At 44.8% G+C, this 10062-nt stretch overlaps 1 protein-coding gene across 1 annotated transcript; it reads left to right on the forward strand.

Annotated features, from left to right (window-relative positions):
• Positions 1 to 1572: 1572 nt before the first annotated feature.
• Positions 1573 to 8958, forward strand: LOC147612886 (glutathione S-transferase T1-like). The gene is made up of 7 exons (XM_086782157.1): positions 1573 to 1765; positions 1865 to 1938; positions 7626 to 7686; positions 7782 to 7835; positions 7938 to 8017; positions 8126 to 8331; positions 8422 to 8958. The coding sequence occupies exons 1-7, from the start codon at positions 1698 to 1700 to the stop codon at positions 8629 to 8631; spliced, it is 753 nt and encodes a 250-aa protein (XP_086638283.1). The 5' UTR covers positions 1573 to 1697; the 3' UTR covers positions 8632 to 8958.
• Positions 8959 to 10062: the final 1104 nt, after the last annotated feature.

Here is a 10062-nt window from a genome sequence, read left to right on the forward strand (position 1 = left end):
CATTTTTCAAACACACCTCATTCGCCTTCCCCTTGATGTCATTGTAGAACTTATGTAGATCGATTTGATTTATTCAAACATCCCAAACTCACAAGTAACAGAGCTAATGATTCTATATAATAGTGTAGCTTTGATCTTGTAAAGGAGTACTTGATTGTATGGATGGGAGAGTGAGAAGTGTAACTTTGATTTTGTCACGGAATACTTGATTATATGGATGGGAGAGTGAGTAGTGTAGTTTGCTATAGAGTTGATGGGTGTGTTTTACGAATTGGTGCATTTTGTTGTTTTAAGGATTGAGTCTCTATATTTGATTTTGGGCTTGATGTTAAGCCATCGATGTCTTTCATCTTATTTGGGGTGCACTTTAGTTCCACGATTGTGTTAGGTCTAAAAACATTTAAATTTGGGTGACATTGTCAGTGCTAATTTGGGTGATATTTTAAGTGCTATAAGTTGGCAAGTGTAAGCTTGTGATTCTTTGGCTATCATTATGTAAGAATGTTATTTGCTTTGTTTCACTTTTAGTTAGGCTAACTTATAATACTTTTATCATGTTTCATATACCTAGAAGGAGAACACTCCTGGACATGCTCCTAGATGGTTGGAAATCGGATGGGCATCACTTATGAATTGTTTTTAGTCCAACCCATAACAACATAATTGGATGCTCTTCCTTTGGACCTTATTTTTCTTTTAGTCCAACCCGTGCCAACATAATTGAGCTTTGGGCCTCACTTTTTTTAATAGCCTACTTACCTTGTTGAAGAGCACCCCTAGAATATCCATCTTTTCCCTATCTAATTTTGTAGGAGACTTGTTTTTAATTTAACATAATTGGATGATCTTTCTTTGGACCTTGTTCTATTTCTGGCCTACTTATTCGTGTTCTTTGGACCTTGTTCTGTTTTTGGCCTACTTATTCTCCATCTTATGTGGAGGTGGGGGCATGAAAGTTTTTTTTAAATCTTACAAGGGAGATTTATTTATTTATTTATTAGTGAGTAAAAGGACATACCACATGCCATTTAGGCATGTGGGAGGAGGGGGCGGGTATTGAACCCAAGCCGTGGTAGTGTAGGACAAGAGCCCTTACCGCTGGGCTATCCCCCCCACGTCTTGTACTTGTACTTAGTCTCATGACCATTTTGGCTTCTAGTGGACGTTAATAAACCTTTCTTTCTTTATGAGTACATGCATGGTCTCTCTCTCTCTCTCTCTCTCTCTCTCTCGGACAGAGTTCTACTTTAGTTTGTTAAAAAAAAAAATCTTATAACATTATAGTAATGTTCGTTGGTCCCTCTCTCAGGTTAGCATCTATCTATTACATATTAACCATGGGCAACCAAGGCACAAGGAGAGCACAAAAAAGAGAAATCTTGGATTTTTAAAAAATAAGAGAAAAAAATCCCTTCGATTGACTCTTTATATTGGAGTTTCCATTTCAACGTTTCGCTTCTTAATGTCTTTTACATACGGCAGCAACACGCTTGCGACTAATAAATAATTAATTAATGTAATAATTGGGACCATTTTATTTATTTATTTTAGAGAACTCAAGTTTTATTGTAAGTGCGTATCCTTTACGCAAGGAATGACGTACTAGTTTTGTTCTTCCCCCACGGCTTTTTTGCGCGCTGTGTGCGTGTATCTGTTTTTTGAGGAGGGGGCGGGGGAATGCGCGAAAGCATTTCAAGATGGGGAAGCTCAGCATCTTCGTGGACCGCATCTCGCAGCCTTCTCGCGCTGTCCTCATCTTCTGCTTGTAATCATGGCTCCCCTCCCAACCCTTTGATCTCTGCGCGCACGCACACAACATACACCTACATTATTAAGCGAGAATTTTGTTTTTGTCTTTGTGTAGAGTGAATGGAATCGATGTGGATGAGCAGCTGGTGAACCTGGCCAAGGGCCAGCACAAAACACCCGAATTCATGTGTACGAGGCCCTCTCTTTCTGCAGTATTGTAGGGTTTTTAAAGAATATGTAGAAAATGCCATTGGACCTGTTTAGCCCTAAATAATTTCCTCTCTAATCGTATTTTGTAGCTGTGGCTTTGTATAATCTTGCTACATTATGAATAGCTACTCCTCTAATGCACAGCTGCTATGTTCGTTCAATCAGAAATCCAAGTTTACAACCCATGCTGCTAGAACACATGTATTATCCAGACAAATGCTGTTTTAGGTGCAGGCATAGGGTCTATACTCGTGATTGACTGGCCGGTGACATGCATCTTCCTGATGCTGCAGGCATATAGGGTCCACACTTGTGATTCACCAGGCATCTTCCTGTTGCTAATGCACCACCTGAATCTGTTCAGTGTAGAGGCAGCATATGCCACCAAATCGGCGAATTAGGTCAAGGGCCTCACGTTCAAGAACGTACCCATATCACAAGCATGGGGGGTTAATTAAAATAATTCTAAGTTACTTGTTTCTGCTAATATACATAACATCTCCATACATTTAGGATGAATATCTAGCATTGCTAGAGTTAATTAAATACAATAGAGACTAGTACAAAATAACCCTCCTGTAGGTGGACTTATTAAAAAAACTATATCCGATGCACTCAATGATTTTTGGTGATGTCCCCAGAAAATTAGATGCTTATTCGGCAATATCAATTTGTTTATGAAATTTTGAAACATTTCAAGCGCTTTTGCCAACACCTTTTCGTTGGGCCAGCTGCCAAGGTCCAGCTGGCAGCTCTCAAACCTTTATTTTTTCCAGTACAAGATCCTTCGTCAGTCAAGTGATATGCACATCCCTCAAGTGAGGTATAGTAGGAAAAATAGGGGGGACTCCCTATGTGGCTAGCCGCGCCTAGTGGGAGTCTGCATGAGAGGAGGGGAAGGAAAAAGCCAAACTAAAGGCGTGTGGTACCATGTTTGGGTGGTCCTAGCCCATAGTGTGGAATGGGCCATGGCTCCATGTGGAGAAAAGATGCACGTGTCGGTTGCATCTTGTCAGAGTCGCCAGTGAGGTGCTTCCGTCTCCCTCAAAGGAAGTGTATGGTATCCATCCAAATATGGTGGAAAGTCTCCACCAGGAAGTATTGGAATCATTGACAGCCTGGCGGCATCTGGCACGCCAAATATGACAGATGATGATGATGAGCTCCCATCAGTGACATACCTTGGTCTTGGGAGTCCACAGGGATGCTTGCACGTTTGAGGCTAAGATGGTTGTAATGTGAGAGATGAGGTGCAAGGCCAATGCCTAGGGAGAGGGATGTGTACTAACCCAAGATTAGGGTTAGGACTAACCCAAGATCTAGGTTAAGGGCTTAGCCAGGGTGACCTAGAGGGTTCATGTGGGCTAAGGACACTAGCAGGATGACATCTAGATTGTTTAAGAGTCAAAATTAATAGCGTAGAGCTAATAATGGCTAAAAGTTAGTAGGAAAGCTTATACAACTGACGTTGGGGGCATTTATGAGTTATTGAGGAAGACCGGGATTTATGTTTTTTGTCGTGCCATCATTGTGCCCGACAGATGTATTGTACTTGTTCCATGAACGGGAGATATGTCCATGATACTATTTGCACATGCATTCATGTTTTGCATGTTTGGAACTGTTTTCGCATGACTTGTATTCTTGTGTTTGCCTGTTTGACGTGCCACTTACTGAGCGGGGACGCTTGCCAGTGAGTCGTGAAGTTTGCTCTGTCTTCTGACGAGTTTTGTTGCGTGTGAACAGGTGGTAAGTGTATTGCACTTGTTTGTTTAATAGCTTTCTTTCTAACCTTTATTTTTATAAGGTTGTAAGTTCACATTCATTTAAAAGTGGGCACCCACATGTGGGCCAAGGTGGGGAGGGAAACCCCACTCTTAACCCTTTATGTGTGGGGGTGGGTGCATGGCCACCTACCCACACCCCACCTTGAAACTGGCCGCCCCCATGCAAGCTTGGGGAGCCGGCCAGTTGTGGTCGTGTGCTCTCTCTCCAACTCCTACAAAAGAGCGACCACCCCACCCGCTTGAAAATACAGCTGGCGATCATCTCCTCCTCGTTTGCTCTCAGGCGGCTGCACACCCACTCTGCAGGGTGCTGCGCTTCTCCTCTCCACAGCAGACTGCGCTCTGCACAGCAGGCTGCGCTCCTCCCCTCCATAGGCAGCTACGCTTGCTCTCCAGCAGGCTGCGCTCTCCTCTCCCTTGCAGGTGGCTGCTCCCTCTACCCTGCAGGCGGCCGCCTGGCTGCGCCACCCCACAGGCGGCTGCAGCCAGGTGGCTTCTGTGCTTTTCAGCTGGCGGCTGCACCTTCTCCTCTCCAAAGGCGGTTGCGCCTCCTCCTCCCTTGCAGGCGGCTGCACCTTCTCCACAACAGGTGGCCGCGCCTCTCCCAGGCGGCTGCACCCTCTTCTATAGGCGGCTGCGTGGGGCTGCGCTCCCCTCTACAGGCGGCTGCGTGGGGTTGCGCCTCCCTTCCATAGGTGGCTACAGGCGGCTTGGCGCCTCCCCTCTTCAGGCGGCTATGCTTTCTACACAGGCGACTGCTCCTCCTCCTCGACAAGCTGCTGCGCCCTAGTGTCCATCTCTAGTAGCTGCACACAAACGCCTCAGGTATTTGTCTTCCACTAGCGAGCTACAAGTAAGTGGGTGGATTCAGATTTAAGTAAAGGATTTTGTTGTAAATCTGATAAAGGATCTGATAAAGGATTCTCTCTACCGCTAACACCCGTTTGGTGCCGGGTAGTCCAAGCTTTTGGAGAACCACGGTCCATGGGTGCCGAGATCGGGAGAGCCAGGCGTTAGTACGGGAGCGCCTGTTTGTGCGTGGTCCTGGAACACCAGTGGGGCGCTCTCTGCGGATTCCAGTGAAGGCATAGGACCGTAGAGACTTGACCACTCAAGTGGGTTGCTCTCCTTCGAACGTCTACTTCGAATCTCTTGTTTGGTACTGTATTCATCTCAGTTGTACATGGACATCCTCTGGTTCTTTGAACCCATGGAGCATTGTATCTTTTAAATACTCCCAATAATATATCATATATTGAGGGGGGGGGTCAGCCCGTTCCGGCCCCAGTGCTGGTGTCCATCTGTCAACATTTCATTTCATTTTAATTTTCAGTTGTTATTAAGTTGTCCATTCAAATTGTGATATTTCAGTTGTGCTATTACGCGTGTGGGTGTCCAACGGAGTCTATTCCCACTTGACGGGATCGGTTTCACTGCCCACAAGGATCAACAACTGTTACGGTGGGATGCCAAGTCCTGGAAACCTGCTAAAGAGCACTGAAGGCCTTTGAAAACCTGTAAACCACCCCCTCTGAATCCAGAACCACAAAGCCTGGAGAATGTGCAACATCCACTTCCTCCTGCAAGTAATCAACTATCACCTGCCTGGCCTTCCAAGAAGTCCCCATGGAAAGAACTTCCTCAACTACAGGAGGTTCTTTGTCCCAAATGCTACGAGACATCAGAGCATAGTTTACCTGTAAAGTTTCGTGTGACTGACGAACACAAGAACTACCAGCATCTGTACTGGAAAGTTCTTGCCAACTGTTGCCATCAACTGGCAAGCCATCCACCATCTAATCCAGGAAAGCCTGCACCTGCTGCGTATCCACGCTTAAGTGGCCATTACTAGACTGCCACTCATGACAAAATTGAGGACCTGGGAGAGAGAGTGCTGAAAGTTTGTAACCTCCATTCTCCACTCCGCCTTCCCAAACTACCTGGGTTGTTGCTTTCTCCCGGAGAGCAATAAAATGGTCATCAAACTTCACCCGTATGCCAGTCTTGCAAACATTTTTGGAGAGCATTATTCGACAATTTTGGAACCAAGTTACAGTCATCCAACGCATTCCATCCTTAGGCAGATGGCTAAATAGAAATATATAATGAGCTGGCATTTGATGTTCTCATGTCGTATTGCCATATGATCAGTAGTCGAAGTGGGAACATTATCTTCCTTTGGTACAGGCAATGCTAAACGATACTCACTCATCCAGTATTGGTCGGACTCCTTATGTGGCGAGCATTCGGCCGCCATTTTTCGTCACCTCTTACAAGGATGGTGTCACCTTCCTTGTAGGCCAACAAGACCACAAACATTCTCAGAAGTCATTGAGGCAGTAAAGGAGCGTCTCGCCAAAGCACAAGAAGCATATACTAGGCAAGCCAACAAGCCTAGAAGAGATGTCAATTATAAAGAAGGGGATTGGGTGTATCTCCAGATCATGAAGCAGAGATTGAAGCAAGTGGACAAGCATTGTCTCAAGCTCTTGTTTCGAAGCGTTGGCCCTTTTCCGATCATCCAAAAGCTCAGTGATGTCTCAACGAAGCTAAAGCTACCAGACAGCTGAACTATGCATATCTTCCGTATTTCTTGGTTGAAGCCCTATGTTGTTGGATGAGCATTGCAAGTGGTCTCCGACGAGCAACAACTAGAGATGGTTGACGAAGCTGAAGTCATCGAGCCCGAGTAGATTCTCCTCCACAAATGGAAGCATGTTTCCGGTCGCAGAAAAAGACAGTTCTATACAAAGTTCAAGGACAGAGGCACTCACAAAGCCAGACCATAAGGCAGCCCTTTCATAAGGGCAAGCCGTGGTGTTGATGTATATAAGCAGCACATAACCCCTTGCATACAGAATTCAAGAGAACATGTGTTGCTGTGGGCCAGCATAAAATGTCCACGATTGAGTACATGTAGCATTAAATGCTATTGTTTCACACGTGTGGGGTCGTCGGCCTGGTACCCAACGGCCAGCATAAAATGTCGGCCGACAGCAACTTCATTCATACAGAATTCAGCCGAGCAGTTCAAGAGAACAAGTGTGCTTGAGATCCTCCGCTATTGGTTCAGCATATGGTACAGCCTGCATTTGGTGTGCGTTCGGTCTTCCTCATCCTTGTGTTGGGCAGTCCTCAGTCATCATTCATTATTATTGTACAAAGTTCTCCAAAGAAATACAAACAAATACTCCTGCTTGTAGAGGGGGGGGGGGGGTGCTTCAGGGGGATCCAATTTGGTGTCGACTCTCATCTTCTCTCTCTTTACTCTGCTCTCTTAAATTAAAGTGGATTGCATAAACTCACAGGTTTAAAGAAGGCTTTGTTGCACGTTACACGGCGGCCAACCTATTGCATGCTACATTGGGCAATGACACGTGGCAAGTGCCTATGACATTCACACAAAAGCGGTTATAAGAGGTTGTTCGCACACATAAACACACTAAGACATCTAAGGGCTGTTTCATACACACACAGGCTTTGAATACCCAACAATTTGAACTCTGTACTACTGGGCTACTTGCCCATTGGCTCTTGCCATGCATCCTTTGTAAGATCATGGCCACCGCTGGATTTCGCTTTGCTGGGCAGGGGCTATCATTAATTGGCATAAGTCAGTTGGATTGCAAATTCAGAGGCATGTGCATGCAGAGGCTTTGCGAATGCCTCTATTCATGATGAGCATGGGCTACATCTAGTTGTGCCAGTGGTTGATTTGGGATACCTTTGTTGCAATTAAAATGTTATATCATATTAGTCATGCTTCTGCTGCAGTTAACAGGCATGTGCATGATATGCTGATCATGTGGAAACTCTGTTCTTGCTTTTCTCTTGTGCTTGTGCTTTGATCTGTGGAAACTTTGTTTGCATCATTGACAGCTATCAATCCAATGGGCCAAGTGCCTGCCATAGATGATGATGGGTTTCATCTTTTTGAGAGGTATGCTTACGTAACAAATATTTTGCCATGGTGTCATTTATATTAATACTAGAGTATTTGGGACACTCAATTAACATTTGGTTGACACGTTGCAGTCATGCAATTTTGAGGTATTTAGCTTGTGCATTCCCCAACGTGAAAGACCATTGGTACGACGATCAAGTTGGTTGTCATGTCTTTGCACTGAATTGGTGCCCTTGTTACAGCTGAATTACTTTACTTGGTGAGCGTTAACAAATGCTTGGTACCAGGTACCCTGCGGATTTAAGAAAGAGAGCTCAAATTGAGTGCATTCTAGATTGGCATCATACTAATCTTCGACGCGGTGCAGGTGCAAAAAGCTTCTCCACACCAGAAGTCTCTATTTCTAATGGGTGAACAATAGGCTCATTGAAGGTTGAAGGATGCTATGGTGTGGAATGTGTGCTTTGTGTTGCAGCTGGCTTAGTGATGAACCGTGTCATTGCACCCGCTTTTGGCCGTGCTTTGGATGCCTGTGCTGCATCAGAAGCTGAAACCCTTTTGAAAGCATCTCTCAAGAAGTTGGAGACGATCTGGTTGAAAGAGAATGGAAGCTTTTTGACGGGCAGTTTGCAACCATCCATTGCAGACTTAAGCCTCGCTTGCGAAGTCATGCAATTGCAGGTACTTCTTTTGCTATAGAGAAGCTCAACACATCAGTAATTTGTAATTGTCTCATGCATGGCTTCTTGTCATGTGTGTGCATGTGAAAAGCTCCTCGATAAAGACAAAGTGTTGGAGTTGCTGGGCCCCAGGCCAAAGGTGAAGAAATGGTTGGATGCCGTCGAGAAGGCAACTGCACCGCATTTCTCCAAAGTACATGAAATACTGCTGAAAGCTGCCAGCATGTACCAGAAGAGGAGGGAAAGAGAGCTGGACACAGCAGTCTCTACTGATGGGTCAAGAATTCAATCAAAACTGTAGCATAGAGAGGCTATAAGAAAAGAAGGATCTGCTTAGTTCCATATAAACTAGTGCTTCCTATGATGCCATGTTTGCAGGCAACATGTCATATGTATGTGCTATTAGAAGTATAGTTATATCATCGATGAAGACCTTGTGTATGAGAGCCTTTTGCATTCAGCTTGTGCCGATTAAAGTTTCCTATACTTTGTACATATGACATGTTTGCAGGCAACATGTCATATGTATGTGCTATTAGATGTATAGCTATATCATCGGTGAAGACTTTGTGTATGAGAGCCTTTTGCATTAAGCTTGTGCTGATTAAAGTTTCCTCTACTTTGTACATATCATCTTCGTCAACTACACATTATGGCTAAAAATGTGGTGACATTTTTAGTACAATTCTGTTTTTCTTCTTATTCACTTTACGAGATCAGCACATGTATTAGTCTGGTATAAAATCAGGAACTTGGACCTATAAATAAAATAAAATTGTATGCTGAAATAACTTTGTTTTTTGTGCATGATATACAGTCCACAGAGCCCAGTAGCGGCACTAAGAGAAGAATTGAGCATAATCAAGGAGGGACACAAATCTACCAGAGAGCCAAAAATGCTTGCCAAAAGTGAGGCTGGGAAAACCAACATGGAGTAGAGTTGTCAAACGAGCAAAAAAATCACGAACAGTAGGACAGGCCCATAAAAGATGCAGCACAGTCTCACGTGGATGTGAACAAGTCGGACAAACTGATGTAGCAATCCGCCTGACAACCAACAGCGAACCCACTGGGAGTGCACCCACCAAACACCGTCAAAGGAAAACCAGCAATCCGCCTGACAACCAACAGAGAACCCACTGGGAGTGCACCCACCAAACACCGTCAAAGGAAAACCTGCTGCTTCAAAGGAAGTTTACTTTTCCCGATGTGACGAAAACAAGTCTTCCACCATGCAAGAGACTTGTCCAAGCACCATAGCCGATTACCATGCTTCTGAATCCATGGGTGTGGGAGAAGAATGCGATAGGCATTTTTAGCTGTCAAATCCGTAGAGGAGGAGGAGAAATAACCTAGGAGTCCACGATCAAACCTCCAATCTAGGAGTGGTAGAGTAGAGAACAATGGCGGAACCGGCTAAAACGCATGCAGCATAGTAATAATAGCATGCCAAACATGCCTATGGTGCATACCCAAATGATGACGCCTCCTGGCTTGAGGGAAAGAGAGGGTGCAACCCCTTTCATCGATCACATCAGCCACGATACAAATTCCCTTGCAATGAAGAAAATAAGCCTTTCGTGGTAATGGGAAATCAAAAACAGGGCTCCAATGTATGCTTTGCTGGCAAAGGGTGTTGCCAAGATCCGGAGGGCGGCCCGACCATTTCAAACAAGAGAGTAATTGTTGCCAGTCATGAAGCAGACGAGTAGAAAAGGGACAACCAAGAATG

The sequence above is a fragment of the Cibotium barometz genome, chromosome 44, assembly GCF_041138505.1.
Source record: "Cibotium barometz isolate CiBa-2024 chromosome 44, ASM4113850v1, whole genome shotgun sequence".
Classification (NCBI taxonomy): domain Eukaryota; kingdom Viridiplantae; phylum Streptophyta; class Polypodiopsida; order Cyatheales; family Cibotiaceae; genus Cibotium; species Cibotium barometz.

Excerpts from the sequence above, each read along its gene's own strand:
- LOC147612886 (XM_086782157.1), top strand. The coding sequence starts at position 1,698 with ATGGGGAAGCTCAGCATCTTCGTGGACCGCATCTCGCAGCCTTCTCGC. Across the intron at positions 7,687-7,781 it reads GGGTTTCATCTTTTTGAGAG|TCATGCAATTTTGAGGTATT; the intron begins GTATGCTTACGT and ends GACACGTTGCAG. Across the intron at positions 8,018-8,125 it reads TAATCTTCGACGCGGTGCAG|CTGGCTTAGTGATGAACCGT; the intron begins GTGCAAAAAGCT and ends TTTGTGTTGCAG.